Raw genomic sequence first — 17859 nt, 5'->3', positions numbered from 1 at the left:
TCCCTCACCCCCCCACACCCGAGGCCTACGGAGGTATCCTACTCACACCTAGCCAGGCCTAGGTGCCCCAAGACCCAAAACAAAGCTCTTGACATGGGAATTCCAAGAGCTTCGGAGCCTAGGGCCCCGAAAGAAAACAAACAAAAACAATGTCCTCCATTAAACTGATATCAATCAATGCCAAAGGTCTCAACTCCCTGAGGAAAAGGAAGCTAGTCCTTATGGATTTGAAAACATCCAAAGGAGACATTGTCCTAATCCAGGAGACCCATTTTAACTCCCCGACCCCCCCCCCCAACACATTTAAAAGCGTATTAGCTACCTAACCCTAACGAAGCGTATTAGCGTACCTAACCCTAACCCCCAGGCATATTTCGCCTCGTCCCCAAGCAAAAAACGAGGCGTAGCCATCCTTATTAGAGCAGGGACCCCCTTTGCTCTCTCCAAGACCCACTCAGACCCAGACGGCCGATTCCTAATAGTCCAAGGAACACTAGCAGGCACGCCAATTACACTGGTCAATGTCTACGCCCCCAATGACAATCAAATCCCCTTCCTCAGAAAACTCCTGGAATCGTTAGAGCAACAATCCCTCAGGTCTCTGATCATAGGCGGGGACTTCAACATGGTGGCCTCCCATGCACAAGACAAGTCAAACCCTATTACCACCTCCCTACCACCCCCTCACGCCACGTATACATCACAGTCCCAAAAGAAAGCCAAGAAATTTAGGGACATTATGGAGGACTTCTCATTAGTGGATATCTGGAGAGCTCAGCACCAGGGTCAAAGGGACTATACTTTTTTCTCCTCCCCTCATCAGTCCTACTCGAGGATCGATTATTTCCTAGGTACACAAAATGTTTTCCAGGCCTCTGCCCAGTCAAGCATAGGATCAATCACCTGGTCGGACCACGTACCCATAGGCCTTACCCTATCCCTACCCTTTGTTAAAAATACGCAATACAAGTGGAAGTTAAATTACTCCATGCTAAACTGCCCTGACACAGAGGCAACTATCCACCAAAAACTCTCATTATACTTCCAACAAAACGCAGGGTCCGCCTCCACACCAGCCATGCTCTGGAGGCCCATAAAGCCACAATTAGAAGAGATCTAATCTCAATAGCCTCATACAATAAAAAAACAAAAACTAAACTCCAAAAAGACCTGACAGACAAAATCGCACAATTGGAACAACAACACAAAGCCACAGCGTCAAAAAAAATACTAAAACAACTAAACTTAGCTAGGTCGGCCCTCAAACAGTCCCCACTAGAAGAGGTCAAAAAGGCACTCAGGTGGACTAAACAGAAATATTTCGACAAGGGCAACAAGGCAGACAGACTCCTGGCCACTAAACTTAGGGAAACTAGAGTTAAGTCCCAGATAGCCCGCGTCAAGGCTAGAAAGGGACAGGTTACATACATTGATAAAGAAATAGCGCAGGAATTTGCGGATTTCTACTCCGATTTATATAACCTCCACCCTCCAGGCCAAGATCCGGTCAGTCTCAACACAATCACTCAGTATTTGGAGCAATGCTCCCTACCATCTCTATCCCCCGAGGAAATAGAGATTCTCAACAAAAAGATATCGCAGGAGGAACTAAATCAAGCCATAAGCTCACTCAAACTATCCAAGACCCCGGGCCCGGATGGCTTTTCCAACTCCTACTACAAGTTGTTCAAGCCCATCCTCTCACCTCATCTACTCAATATGTTTAATTCCTTTCTACAGGGCGAACCAATTCCCGCAACAATCACAGCCGCAAACCTGGCTATAATTCATAAGGAGGGTAGAGACCCGCCCCTTTGCGGGAACTATAGGCCCATATCCCTTCTGAACACAGATCTCAAAATCTACAGCAAGATCCTAGCAAACAGGTTAAACCCAATTCTCCCTAGGCTTATACACGTGGATCAAGTAGGTTTTGTGTCAGGGAGACAGGCCTCCGACAATACCCGCAAAATTGTGGACATAATCGACCACGTGCATCTCACAGGTTCCAAAGCAATGATCCTGAGTCTGGATGCTGAAAAGGCATTCGACAGAATCAAGTGGTCTTTTTTAGACCAGACAATGAAGAGGTTTGGCTTCTGTGGCCCCTTCCTGGAGGGAGTGAGAGCCCTCTACCAAAACCCTACAGCCCACGTAAAATTACCAGGAGGCCTCTCAGACCCAATACAAATCAGGAATGGGACTAGACAAGGCTGCCCGCTCTCCCCCCTATTATTCGCTTTAACCATTGAGCCCCTCGCAGCCACAATCAGGGATGAAAAAAGTATAAAAGGAATCCCAATCGCAGATAGGGAGCACAAAATCTCTCTATTTGCAGATGATGTGATCTTGACACTCGCGGACCCCCATGTCTCCCTCCCCAACCTCCAACCTCCAAAGAGTCCTAACCCAATTCGGAGCAGTTTCTGACTATAAAGTCAACATGGACAAGTCAGAGGCCCTAAATTTATCCCTACCCGATCAAACATGGAAATTAATTCAAGCCAATTACAAATACAAATGGAGCACCACCTGCATAAAATATTTGGGAATTAAAATTTCCAACTCCTATAATAAACTTTATCAGTATAACTACCCCCCCCCCCTATTCGATCAAATTAAAAAAGATCTAGAAGCATGGAAAAAGCATCAGATATCGTGGTTTGGAAGAATAGTCTCAATAAAAATGAACATTCTGCCAAGACTACTTTACTATTTTCAAACCCTCCCAATCCCAATCCCACAAACAACGCTAAAAAACGTCCAATCCCAATTTCTCCAATTCATCTGGAACAATAAAAAACCCAGAGTCCCTAGATCAGTGAGGCTTTCACCAAAAGAGAGAGGGGGACTGAGGGTCCCCGATATAGTTAAGTACTATCTCGCAGCACTATTGAAGCAGGCTGTAATCTGGAATTGCAACCCGGCCTTGGCTTCTTGGCTCGAAATAGAAACCCACTATGCGCGCCCCAACTCCCTCCAGGTGGCAATGTGGACCCCGAGTAACAGCGGGACCGGACCACAGAGGTTCGACCTAGGAGCAATGAGATGCACGTGGAATGTATGGCTTAAAAGCAAAGGGAAGTATGGTCTGTTAGCATCCCCCTCCCAGCTCACACCACTTTTCGGGAACCCCAACTTCCCACCAGGATGTTCCCCGAGACAATTTGACCAATTCCAGGGTCACAATATTAAGCTGGTTGCTGATCTGCTGCAGAAAGAGGAGATATCAACATATCAAGAGCTAAAAGACAAATATCAGATCCAAGATCTTCACCTATTCAAATACCTTCAAGTTCGCCACTTCCTTCTGGCATTGTGCCCAACCGCCAAATTCCCCCCCAGATTTGAATCCCTATGTACTAAAAGCACATACCAAAGAGGTCTGATATCTGAGATCTATAAAGGTCTACAACTAATATCTCAAGCCCCAGACCACAGGTATATGCAAAAGTGGTCAGAGGACCTCCATCTCCAAATAGATCAGGAAGACTGGGCAGAGATCTGGGAGCAAGCTACAAAAACCTCAATCTGTACAACAATAAAAGATAACATCTATAAAATTATGTATCAGTGGTACCTGACTCCAGCGAGACTGAGCCAAATCTACCCCGGCACAATGGACCTGTGCTGGCGGGGATGTGGTCAAAGGGGGGACATGGCCCACATTTGGTGGTCATGTCTGGAGATTCAAAGGTACTGGACTATGATCCAGACGCTCATATTTGGAGTATCGGGACTTTCTCTCCCCCTAAACCCGCTGATTCTGGTGCTGGACAAACCATTGGAGGATGTCCCCTCCCCAATGTCCAGGCTCATTATGGCCATACTAATGGCAGCCAGGTGCTCTATAGCAGCCGCCTGGAAACAAATCAAGGCCCCCTCGAGAACCACAGTAATCAGGAGAGTAAACGAGGTAATGACAATGGAAAAACTCACAGCCATGATCCAAAAGAAGATGGCTAAGTTCCAGAATACCTGGGACCCCTGGATGGGGAGATAAATCTTGAGAAGGCCAAACAGGGGAAACCCTGGATCGGACAAACCCACCTTGAACCAAAGGCGAAGATGCCAAGTGGGCCTCGGGCCCCCTCCCCTCGACCTCCGCCCTCCCCCCCTTTTCCTCTGTTCGTCTTTGCCCCCTCACCCTCTCCCTCTCTATATCCCTCCCTCGCCCTTTCTTTTTCATTTCTAACCCTACCTCAGGAAAATGAGAAAAAGATATTGGTCAAGATGTATCAAAACTATGGTAACTGTCATGGGCTCATGACGACAATGTATGTACGATGATGTGTGAACATGACCACTAAAATAAATTGTTACAAAAAAAAATCAAAATCCTCAATGGATTGTTTAAACATACCCTAGAACGGAAAACATTTGAACTCAGAATGATAAGACTCTTTGACACCAAAACCAAAGGACTTAATGAGGATATGGGTTCTCTCACACCCTATCAAAATTATTTGTAATTATCTTGCTTGCCTCTATTCTTATCCACACTTTCTCTCCCCCCCCCCAAGCATCCCTCCCCCTCCATACAATTCCTTGTCACCCTCCCCTGGCTTCAAATACTTTTAACACCCTCCCTTATCTACAGTATATATCTGTTTTTTTTTCTTTCTTTCACTGTTTTAGCCATACAGTAGATTCCTTTGTATATCAGTATTGCAGACCTGAAGAGAGAAGAACTCTCGAAAGCTTGCCCTATGACATACATTTTTAGTCCAAATATAAAAGGTATCACCTAATACCGAAGAACTCATTTATTTTATATATATATATATATATATATATGTGTATATAATCAAAAATAAATAGACTTTACCGTTCTGTGGCTAATGAAATGCTTTTATTTGTGCGAGCTTTCGAAATACACTGATCTCTTCTTCCGGTGGTGTTACAATGAATAAATCAAGCAAGGGGTTTACTTAAAAACAGTGTCTCTTGGAATGTTATCTGTGCTTGTCCCTCCCCCGTGAGTGGATGCGATTTATGACTTGAGGTGTTAAATGGTTCCTGAATGTTAGTGATGTAAGAGTGTGTGTGTGTGTGTGTGTGTGTATCTATGTGAATATAAATGAATGACGAGCCCACAATTATACAGTGCTTTACAACAGGTGTGTTTGGAGTGGGAGTGTATATTAATGGTGTGGGTAGGTGTGGAAATGTGATATATATATCGGCACCTCAAACCCACCTTAGCAAACTTGACACCCTCTACAATTCAATTTGTCGTTTTTGTTCTCCAATGCAACTACAACACACATCACTGCGAAATGCTCAAAGAACTAGATTGGCCTTCACTCGAGTCTAGGCGCAAAGTTCACCTTTCCTGTCTTGCCTTCAAATTCTTTATGGGCAAGCTACCCAGCTACCTGAACAAGCTCCTCACCCCTACCACATGCAGCACCTATCATCTGAGATCAGACTCCAAAGGACTGTTCATGGTCCCAAGGCTCAACAAAGTATCCGGACGTTCCTCCTTCTCTTACTGTGCACCCCAAAACTGGAACAACCTACCAGAGACTCTCACATCCACCACCATTTTAAGTTCTTTCAAATCTAAGACTGTCACACATTTTAATCTGGTCTGTAACTGTTTCATAAGCCCATAATATATATTATCTTTAACTGTGCATGCAATGTCTTGTATATAATGTATAGCCTGTTCATTTATATAACTGTATTTGTAACCATGTATTATTTGTCTTAACTCTGTGCCCAGGACATACTTGAAAACAACAGGTAACGCTCAATGTGTTACTTCCTGGTAAAATATTTTATAAATAAATAAATAAATATATATATATATATATATAAATATATTACCTGTTAAATAAATAAATAAGTTAAGACAAATAATACATGGTTACAAATACAGTTATATAAATGAACAGGCTATACATTATATACAAGACATTGCATGCACAGTTAAAGATAATATATATTATGGGCTTATGAAACAGTTACAGACCAGATTAAAATGTGTGACAGTCTTAGATTTGAAAGAACTTAAAATGGTGGTGGATGTGAGAGTCTCTGGTAGGTTGTTCCAGTTTTGGGGTGCACAGTAAGAGAAGGAGGAACGTCCGGATACTTTGTTGAGCCTTGGGACCATGAACAGTCCTTTGGAGTCTGATCTCAGATGATAGGTGCTGCATGTGGCAGGGGTGAGGAGCTTGTTCAGGTAGCTGGGTAGCTTGCCCATAAAGAATTTGAAGGCAAGACAGGAAAGGTGAACTTTGCGCCTAGACTCGAGTGAAGACCAATCTAGTTCTTTGAGCATTTCGCAGTGATGTGTGTTGTAGTTGCATTGGAGAACAAAAACGACAAATTGAATTGTAGAGGGTGTCAAGTTTGCTAAGGTGGGTTTGAGGTGCCGAGCCATATACTATGTCTCCATAGTCAATAATTGGCATTAGCATCTGCTGTGCGATACGCTTTCTGACCAGGAGACTTAGGGAGGATTTGTTCCTGTAAAGTACCCCTAGTTTGGCATAGGTCTTGGTTGTCAGGGTATCAATGTGCATCCCAAATGTTAAGTGGGAGTCAAACCATATGCCCAGGTATTTAAAACTAGTGACAGGGGTTAGGGTGGTGTTAGCGTTGGTTCTAATCAGGAGCTCAGTCGCTGGAAGCTTTAAAAATTTAGTCTTGGTCCCAAATACCATTGTTACAGTCTTGTCAGTGTTTAAAAACAGTTTGTTTTGGGAAATCCAGTTTGCGAGTCTCAAAAAGTCAGACTGAAGTATGTGTTGAAGGTCAGAGAGGCTATGGCTGTGTGTATATAGGATTGTGTCATCTGCATACATGTGTATTGAGGCTTCCTGACAAGCTGTGGGAAGATCATTGATGAACACTGAGAAGAGTAGGGGCCCCAGAACAGAGCCTTGCGGGACACCACAGGTGATATCCAGGGGGTTGGAGTTAGAGCCTGAGATGGACACATGTTGGGATCTACCTGATAGGTAGGACTGAAACCAGTTTAAAGCATGCTTCCCTATACCAGAGCTCTGGAGTTTGTTAAGCAGGATAGCATGATCAACAGTATCAAAAGCCTTTGCAAAATCTAGGAATATTGCACCAGTGAGTTGTCCCTGTTCCATTCCACACTGGATTTCATTGCAAACTTTTAGTTACGGTGGAGTGTTTGGGGCAAAAGCCAGCTTGGAATTGGCTAGGGAAATTTGTCTTGGTATAGTAATCGCTTAATTGGGAGTGGACACTTTTTCCATGACTTTGGATAGAATTGGGAGAAGTGAGATTGGCCTGTAGTTTGAGACAGTGTTTTTATCCCCACTTTTGAAGATTGGGACAACTCTGGCAATTTTCCAGGTCTTAGGTGTATGGCCTGCAGACTGGACAGGACCACATTGGCTGCTTAGTTTTAGTTTGAGGAGCGCTTGTGTAATCTCCTCTTCGGATACTGGGACAAATTGAAAATTGTGGGCAGTGTTGGGAGGGGGTGGGGCTATGTGGGTACTCCCAGGATGAGATTCAGGTTTGTGGTTTGGGCTGCGTTTCGCTAATAAGTTAGTGGCACACCCCACAAAGTAATCATTGAATGCATTTGCAATGTCAGTGGGGTTTGTCAGAGTAATATCCCCCTTAGTGATGTTAATTGGCTGTTGCTGATTAGAAGGCTGGAATATGTTGTTGATAACCTTCCAGAAGTTAGCTGGGTTTGATGTATTCTGGTGGAGATTGTCAGAGTAATATTGTGCTTTTGCATGCCTTGTTTGCCTTGTGCACATGTTCCGCAGGCATCTGTACTGATTGAGATCCTTGGTAGTGCCAGTTACTTTGTAGCTTTTCCACAAGGTATCCCTGAACTGGTAGAGTGCTATAAGGTCAGTTGTAACCCATGGAAGGTGGGCCCCCCCGTACCCTTATTTTGTGTAGTGGAGCATGTGTATCGCAGAGTTTTAAGATCTCGGATTGGAAATAGTCGAGCGCAGAATCAGGGTCGGGAATTAAATCGATTCTGTGCCATGGGCAGTTGGTAAGGTCATCCAGGACTGTTGTGGGTTAAAGTTTATAAATGTTCTAGTGAGGAGAACTTTAGGGCTTGAATGGGGCGGTTTAATTTTCCTTACACAGTACACTATTGCATGGTCACTGAAAATATCAGGAAGGATGCCAGAGGATTGGATTCTGCTGGGGTTTGAGGAGAGAATCCAGTCTAGCAAGGAATGGTTGTGCGATTTCATATATGTATCTGTACCGTGTTAGCTGAGCTTTAATGATCAAAAATGAATTGACGATACCGTTCTGTGGGTAGAGTAGGGAGTGATCAACTATAAACCATACAAATTAACTAGAAAAATAATCGATAATTATTAGATGAGTGCAAACTATGAACTGAAGTGAATCAGTAAAATGATAAGCACACAAAGACAGTGTGCTCAAAAGAAGAAATTCACTTAAATGCACACCAACACAAATCTAAAATATACCTTTTATTAGCATTACTTAAAACATTTATTACCGATTGTGAGTGTAACGGTAATTAAAACAATATGTAACACATGCTGCCTGTAGCCCTTACTAAATAAATAAATACTCAGACACAGTGTACTACTTGTCGGGTGGTAAGAGATAAAGGGCAGAAACAGCGCCGGTGAAATAAGCCAGCTAGGACCAGAACCACAGATCTAAAATGCAGCATTGAATAATATTAGTTAGAAACCATGTGTAAATAATTATTAGGTATATCTAATAAGGTGCATTTAAATGTTAACCATGAGCTGGATGTAACCTCTATATCCAACCTGGGAAAGGTGTATACCAGGAGTAAATGAATGCCCTAATAATCTTGGTGTGTTGTTGTAGTATTGAATACCAACACTTTAAATAGGTTGATATATATATATAGCAGCATCAATTCGCATAGATTCAGATGTATGTGAAACCATGCTCAGTCACATATACAGCTTAGCGCAGCACAGGTTTAAATAGAACACCTATACAATACACTGATGTATAGTGCCAACTAATTAGCTCCAAGATATGTTATAGTATTGCTCAGATGGTAGATATATATACTGGTCAGCTGCAATAACGTCCTTCTAAACTAAAACAGCTCCATGTAGGAATCTCATAACATCACTACGTGCCCAACACACGTTTCCCTCCAGCTATGGAGCTTCCTCAGGGACATTTTTGAGATACACTGATCTCTTCTTCTGGCGATGGTACATTGAATAAAGCACGCAAGGGTCATCTCTTGGAATATTATCTGTGCTTATCCCTCCCCGTGTGTAGATGCGATTTATGACTAGCTGTTAAATAGTTCCTGAATGTTAGTGTTGTAAGAGTGTGTGTATATGTATGTATCTATACTATCATTCTAAGTTGGATTCTGTCTGTTTGTTTGTATGTCCGAAGCATCGAAATCTCAGAAACGGCACCACATAGCACAACAAAACTTTCACTATACATTCTGCTGCAGATTTGTAGGTCAACGCAACTATTTTCAGCTTCCAATGTGACTCACTTCACAAATTATGGACATTCTAAATTTCCCTCGGCTGCCCAGCAAATCTGTTAGCGCAGGAGCAGGGAGCGTGGCTACAAAGGGAGAGGGCGTGTCCTTGCCTGGATCGGGGCTGTGTGTGTGTGTCTTTGTGTGTGTGTGTTGTGAGATGTGCAGGGGAGATGTGCCTGCTTGCGGGGGGAGATGTGCCAGCGGGGGGGGGGAGATGTGCCAGCTAGTGGGGGGAGATGTTCCAACGGGGGGGGGGGGGGAGGCGGGGACATGTTCTGGCAGCGGGGGGAGACACACACACACATATATACACACACAGACAAATTTCACCCGCACTACATCCAGCAGCGGGGGGAGGGGGGGCCGGGGAGATGTGCCGGCAGCGCGGGGGGGACGACGACATGTATTCAATATTACATTCCCCGGGCGAAGCCGGGCACAAAAGCTAGTTTAAATATAAATTAATGAAAATCCCACAGTGTATACAGTGCTTTACAAAAGGTGTGTGGATTGGGAGTGTATATCAATGATGTGGAAATGTGAGAGTGTTGCATTACTAAAAGTGTGTGTAGATACTATGTGGTCCCTATTGGTATATACTATATAGGGATGGAATTACATAGAGTATATGTATGTGTAAGAGATAGCTGTTTGTGTATACATATAGCTCAGTATGTTTAGACATGGCCTATACAGAAGTCCCGGCTGTCCCCCCCTGTCGCCGGCCTTGAGGCATGTATCTTCTTTTAGTAGCTTTACCACTGAAATATATATATATATATAGAGTACTGGCTTTGATGTGTGTGTCATTTGTGGTGTGCCAGGGTTATTATAAACAGTTGTGCAAGAAATATTTAAACCAACCCAGTGTAGAAGCTGCAAAAAGTTATTTGGCTGTTACTAGTTTATGGCTTTTTGCATATTTTCACAGAAATTCTATGCCACTAAAAAATTACACTAGTTTAGAGTAGGGAGTAAAGTAGCTCTCCTATTAAAATCAAAGGACAATCTTTACATTTATGTAAAAACTCTGAGACTCAAAATGCGTTTTCTCCCAGAACATTATAAGCCAGGGGTGAGCAAACTTTTTATGCCAAGCCCCTCTTTTCATCCATGAAATTTATCGCCCCCCCCCCCCCTCCTGATGTAATCAAAATCACATGAAAAAAAAACCTTTATTAAATGGTATACAATGTAAATACAAATATGTCTAAATACTTACATATTTCAACAGCTCGTGCTTGCAAAATTAGGCTGCGTCCACGCTGCCGCTGAGAGCGGTGACATCACCAACTCTCCAAGCATGAGCACAGGGTGTCCTGCATAATTTGGCAAGCACAAGCAGGGGAAGTGTTTTCACTTTTTTTTTAAATGATTTCTGTACATTCATAGTATGATTGATTGATTGATATAGTGGCAGCCTACCCTTTCACTTGCAGAGGATCGCAGCGAAGCAGGTTGCCAGCGGAACAGAGCAGGAACCCAGTGCTATTGCAGGGCAGACACCGGAAGATGGGGCGTTTGACATCACAGCACTCGGGGCGTGCTCCTCCCCCGTACCTCCGAAGCCCCCGCGCGTGCACACACACACACCATCACGTGGCTGCCACCTGCACTATCCTGTTCGGCCGCCCTCGCACATCTTCGGCTGCCCGCCCACGCACATCATCTTGTTCGCTCGTGCACCGCGTCTGCCGGCCCGCGCACCCTGGTTTTGCCGCACGCGCGTCCCCCCTTAATAATCTTGCGCCCACCCAGTTTGTGCACCGCTGCATTCAATCACAACAACCACACACAATCATGACACAGCACACATACTCAATCACAACACACATAGACAACACACTCATCACAACCAACAGACACAATAAACACACAGACACAACACACACACAATCGCAACCAATTACAACACACACAACACTCAATCACAACACACACACAGACACAACCAACAGATACAACACACACTCAATCACAACACCCACACACAGCACACATTCAATCACAACCAACACAGACACAACACACACTGAATCACAACACACACAGCACACACACACAATCATAACACACACACACACCTATTCAATCTCAACACAGACACAACACACACTCAATCACAACCAACACAGACACAACACACACACACAATCACAACACATACTCAATCACAACCAACACAACAAACACAACACCCACACACAATCACAACCAACACAGACACTCAATCACAACACACACACACAGACAAAACCAACACACACAACACACACAATCACAGACAACACACTCAATCAATCACAACACACACACAACACACTTCATCACAACCAACTCAATCACAACACACACAATCACAGACAAGACACATTCAATCACAACCAACACAGACAACACCCACACCCCACACACACTCATATCACAACAAACACCCTTTCATCTGGGGAGGGGAGGCACAATTCAATACTAGGCATTCTCCTGCTCTAGTCCCCCCATGGGCTGCTGAAAACTGGGACAGGCAACAGACAGGAAGAGAAGGAGGGGATGTCTGTGTGCAGAGAGAAGCCCCGCCCCCGCAGCAAGCCACAGAGAAGCAGCAGCACAGAGCTTGAGCTGCTTGTCCGCCCATACGCAGCCTGCGCCCCCTAAATAATCTTGCGCACCCAGTTTGCGCACCGCTGTTATAGGCTGATAAAAAAATACAGTTTTAACATGGAATTCTCCATCAAACAATGACAGGACAAGTGCTGACTTGGTAGACCCAAGTGTAGCTTGAGTTTTTGACATTTACACGAGGACAGATATTATAAAAGCTAATGCAGTTACATAAAAATGGATGTGTGGTATATAAAGCTTAGAGCGGACTTCTTAGCACTCATGGAATAAGGCCCCCAACAATTCTACTGACAAACTGCAACTACTTTTTATTCCTTTAGGATGACATGACATCGTTTTACAATATTCCCCCATTGGGCAAGAGAGGAACGTGCAGCTACTTGACAAAAACCGTAATGAATGTGTTGCTGGAAGCTGAAGTCAAGCCAAGTAACGATGACCCCTGCACCATTAGCTAAAAATGATACCAGAGAAGAGTCGCCAGAGACCATGTCCGCTTTTATGTCACATATATGATGTTGAATGTGGTTTGAGAAGTACAAACATAGGAGTTTCAGAATCTGAACGGGAGAAATGTTGCAAACATTGTTTCTTTTTTTGTCTTTTTTTTGGTATATCAACAGCCATCTGAGATTAGTTGTTCTGCACAGAAACTTTATTTGTTGGATACAAAACATATTGTTAGAGGTAGTCATGTCTCGAGAAACATAAGCTTTTAACTGGTCATTACGGATGCTGAGATGTATGGCTTCAATTTCAAAATGCCTGGGTTTTATAATTTTACAGTAGAGGGACATCTACTTATAAAATTCAAAATGTGCATTCTTATGTTTCTTGCAAAACGACATCAATCATGATTCACCATTTCTGAGGCCTAGGCCTTTCTCAAGTTCAGAGTTTTCACATATCATGGCATTTCCACAGCGATATCAAAGTGAAATGCAGGAATCTAGCTGGCTACTTTGTACCGTATTGGCCCGAATATAGTACGACCTCGCACTTAATACGACCTTAAAGTTTTGAAGGTGTTCTACATGAAAAATAAAAGGTGTTAGGCTGCGCCTATAATACGAGTACAGTTTTCGGAAAAACACATAGCACTATATGTGGGCCAATACGGTAATTACCCAATGCAACGTATTATGATATAGAATGCAAATGGCTCATGTATAATGTAATGATTCGAAGTAATATGTTCATCACTTTACTGACAGAGGGACCAGAAATGCATGGTGATGCAGACTCTTCTGGCAGCAAAGGGGTTACATTTGTTGGAACTGCCTAGGTTAAAACGTCAATATTATTACATCATCAATATCTAAAATGGTGGAAAAAGTTTTGATTCCATGCCAACGAGTCGTCTACAAGGTAATTTTAATGCTCATTAAATCTATGCTGTGTTCATCTATAGCTAATAGCATCAACTTAGCATTTGTTGTCGTGACTTTCAATATTTAGGATAAGTCTAAAGTGGACATTGACATAAGAAATAATTAAGATTTTTCATTTTAGGCTCAAAAGAAGCACAAGCACACGCACACGCACACACGTTATGGTGGGTAAAAAAAGTGACAAAAACCCTCCACAGTAAAGCATATAGCAAATGTAAATATTACTGTATGCTCATGTGCATGTCTTAGACAGGTCTGCAACCCTGCCTTTCACCATTATCACCCAGCACACACTACTTCCCCTGCAGCAAAGGATTCTGGGAAATTACATGAAAATGAGCACACCTTTTGCTTCAAAACCATATAACATGGTCCCCTGTAAGCTTATGCTTATATATATTATCAAAAATGAATAGACAATACCGTTCTGCGGCTAACAAAATGCTTTTATTTGTGCGAGCTTTCTAGATACACGGATCTCTTCTTCCAGCGGTGTTACAATGAATAAAGCAAGCAAAGGGTTTACTTAAAAACAGTGTCTCTTCTTGTTGTTTACAAGTTATTTTTAATAAATATTTCTTATCAAGTATAATAGTACTATCTATCTTAACCCTACATTGGATTGTTACAATGATATTGTTTCCTGAAATCCACTAACACATGCTGGTGTTTTGAACAAAAAGCTCCCATAGATGTGATGCGGCTTTTCAATATATCCAACTGAGACCGGAATACAGTGATGAATACGGGTAAATACCCAGAGATCCTCTCCGGCTGAAAGTGCTTCTCCAAAAAAGGATTGATGTAGCGCCTACTATAATCCTAAACTAATAATGAACTATATAATATATAGCCGTGATAGATCGCTAGCTTAAATATTATTATAATCTTGTACTGACCAACATATCAATGGAGTAAGTGCTAAACAACTAAAATACACTAATTAGAACAACCTAATAATACAATATAATTATAAATCAATAAAAATAACCAAAAAAGTGTATGTAGAAAAAATGTTCAATATAAAATAAAAGAAAAACCTGTCTCGGTACAGAGTCCTCCGGAGACTTTGCAGCCTGATATAGGGATCCCCAATCCCTCACGGATATCTATGGAAAAGCAAAAAGAAAACAGGTGCACTCCTAGTGTATTAAAGTTTTTATAGGACTGGAACAATATAAAATGCGCACTCACAAACGTAGCTAGAACATCAGCATTTATGAGAATAATCTCAAACCCCAGCTCTGCAAAACGGATGCACAAAGCTCCTGTGCCCCTCTCTCCACAAACCGGGTGTGGTGGCTGCGCGCCGTGTTCCCTTCAAATGCGGCTCCTTTAGTCAGAGAGGACTTCATCAGGATCGATACATTTTGTTGAAACTTTAATACAGTAGGAGTGCGCCTGTTTTCTTTTTGCATATAAATATATATATATATATAGATATATGTTCATATATATATATATATATATATATATATATATATACCGTATATATATATATATATATATATACCGTATATATATATATATATATATATGTATATGTGTGTGTGTGTGTGTATATATGTATAGGCTCCTTACCAGGCAGATTCAGGTCCCAGAGCCACACGGCAAGTAATAGAAAGCACACTCAATAAAAGTATAGAAAATTGTATTGTAGAAAGCTGGCACATTCAATTTACAGGTGAATGTTCCAGCTTTCTACAATACATAGTTACATAGTTACATAGTAGATGAGGTTGAAAAAGACTTCTGTCCATCAAGTTCAACCTATGCAAAATTTAGACAACAGATACATTATCCTATATCTATACTTATTGATCCAGAGGAAGGCAAACAAAAAACCCCATTAAGGGGAAACATTAATTCCTTCCTGACTCCAAGAATTGGCAATCGGATTAATCCCTGGATCAACATCCTTCCCATGTATACTTATTTGGTATATCCCTGTATACCTTTCCCATCTAAAAAGATGTCCAACCTTTTTTTGAACAAATCTATTGTATCTGCCATCACAGTCTCCATGGGTAATGAATTCCACATTTTAACTGCCCTTACTGTAAAGAACCCTTTCCTTTGTTGCTGGTGAAATTTCCTTTCCTCCAACCTTAAGGGATGGCCCCGAGTCCTTTGTACTGCCCGTGGGATGAATAGTTCTTTTGAAAGCTCCTTGTATTGTCCCTGAATATATTTGTATATAGTTATCATATCCCCTCTTAGACGCCTCTTTTCTAATGTAAATAAATCTAATTTAGCTAGCCTCTCCTCATAAGTTAGATTGTCCATCTCCTTTATTAATTTGGTGGCTCTTCTCTGCACTCTCTCTAGTTCCATAATGTCTGCAGTGGAAGCACAGTATGCTGGGCGATAATGGTGAAAGGCAGTCAGTGTTGCAGACCTGTCTGACATGCAAATGAGCACACTAATATATATATAAAAAATAAAAAATGCATAGAATTTACCGTTCTGTGGCTCTATATATATTGCACATCTTTCCAACCAATAAGTCAGCTGAAAAACACCTGCCCAAAAATATATCATCAATGAAAACCAAAATAGTTGAAAGTTAATGTGTGACTATAAAGTTAAGTTCCTCATTGGAAAAAGGTTCATCGTTTTCCAAAACCCTGGACTGCATCCAGTATGTAAACGCACTAAAAGAATGTTGCATTTATTTTGGTGCGTTGTGGATCTTGCTCTCTCATTGGTGTGGCCATAGAAGAAATTAGACACCGTATAATAGGATTAATTGGTAATGACTGTAGTGGAGTCCTGGATTTCACTTGGACACATGGTTTGGGCCTAAAATAACAGAGCCTCTATAAAAAATAAAAAAAACACGTCCAAAGTTTGTTGAGTGACACTTTGCTGTTACAATTCCTGTAAACACATCAGAATGCAGCACACACGCTCCTTTCTGTTCACACTGGCAGTGTTCACTGCTGTAACTGTTGTCTCCATGATAGAAGATGCTGCTGGAGATGCCCTTGTACAGTATCCCACACGGTTGCTTCATTTACATTATGTATGCCTGCTTTCTGTAGAGGTGGGGACGGGGCTGTGGAGAATTACACACTTTTGCTGCATTTCAGGGAGAAGCAGTGAATGCAGCAACATGTTCAAGAGCAAGAATGTTATAGGAGACATTATTTGTGACATTTTCTGATGATCTTCTATGGTCATGTTAGTGTGTTTAAACAAAATGTTTGCTCAGTAATATGTTTGTGTGATGTTTATCCCCTGAAACACGCAAGTTGCAGCACTCAAAGGGTTAAAATGGATTGACTTTTGCTGCTAACATTTTGGGGAAATGGAAAAACATAACCACTGCTTCTTCTCGTAAGACTTGCGATTGTCTGGCCAACAATCACATTTGTATTTGTGGCTTCTAAGGAAAAACAAATAATACAAATAAAAAAAAGTGTGATGAACGTGTATATGAGCGATTTCCTTTCCAGCATTTCATGGCCATTCTGCTGGGTTTAATTTAAACCACAAAGGAGAATGTTTGTACAAAGGATGGTGTTATTTTTATATATTGCGAGAGCGCGCTGGGGGTTACCAACCGTTAAACAGGAGAAGGAATGATTGTATTGTGCATAACCTGCTGTGTCAGAGACAGTGATGGCAAAACAGCCTATGCAGCTTTTCTCCTGCAACCACTACTGAACAACCTCTTCTAGCTGTGGCAAAGTTAGCATCCTTTCTTCATCTCATCCTCTCCATCACCAGTCCATGCAAGTCAGTTACTAACCTCACTATAAAGTATACACTCAGCATTCCCTTAAACGGTAATCCAGGGGTGGCCAACTCCAGTTCTCAAGGCCACCAACAGGCCAGGTATTAAGGATATCCCTGCTTCAGCATAGGTGGCTCAATCAATGACTCGGTTACAATGACTGAGCCACTGATTGAGCCACCTATGCTGAAGAAGGGATATCCTTAAAACCTGACCTGTTGGTGGCCCTTGAGGACTGGAATTGGCCACTCTTGCAGTAACCTGTCCCCTACTTCAGGATCTTTTGCCACCATCATGAGACGGTGCCTACAAATTTGGGACAATCTCATTAGCTTCAGTGACAGTGACAGTGGAGTCACACTGTTCAAACCCTGGACTTTTCTAGTAACAAGTATTGCAATTGGAGGTGGATATATGGTGAGTGTCACTGGAGGAACGCCCACAGAGGCGGGTTTACAGGGAGCGGGAATTAAAATAAATAAATAAAAAACAATGGGAACATCCCGCAGAGATAGTCGCTTCATTGTCCAGAGAGGACAAAGGCTTCGCTTTCAAAGCCAACACCTTCCAGACCTGATTAGTACCCATCCCCACTCTTTAGCTTGTCTGAAAAGCAGAGC

At 42.3% G+C, this 17859-nt stretch overlaps 1 protein-coding gene across 1 annotated transcript in view; it reads left to right on the top strand.

Moving 5' to 3' along the window:
- Nucleotides 1–16931, top strand: part of PHKB (phosphorylase kinase regulatory subunit beta) — a 420515-nt gene extending 403584 nt beyond the window's left edge. Inside the window, exon 33 of the mRNA XM_075577209.1 lies at nt 12430–16931. Coding sequence (XP_075433324.1) covers nt 12430–12567 — 138 coding nt within the window. The 3' untranslated portion in view covers nt 12568–16931. The remainder of the gene's footprint in view (nt 1–12429) is intronic.
- The last annotated feature ends 928 nt before the right edge of the window (nt 16932–17859 follow it).

The sequence above is a fragment of the Ascaphus truei genome, chromosome 19, assembly GCF_040206685.1.
Source record: "Ascaphus truei isolate aAscTru1 chromosome 19, aAscTru1.hap1, whole genome shotgun sequence".
Classification (NCBI taxonomy): domain Eukaryota; kingdom Metazoa; phylum Chordata; class Amphibia; order Anura; family Ascaphidae; genus Ascaphus; species Ascaphus truei.
This window is presented reverse-complemented; position numbering and strand designations above follow the sequence as displayed.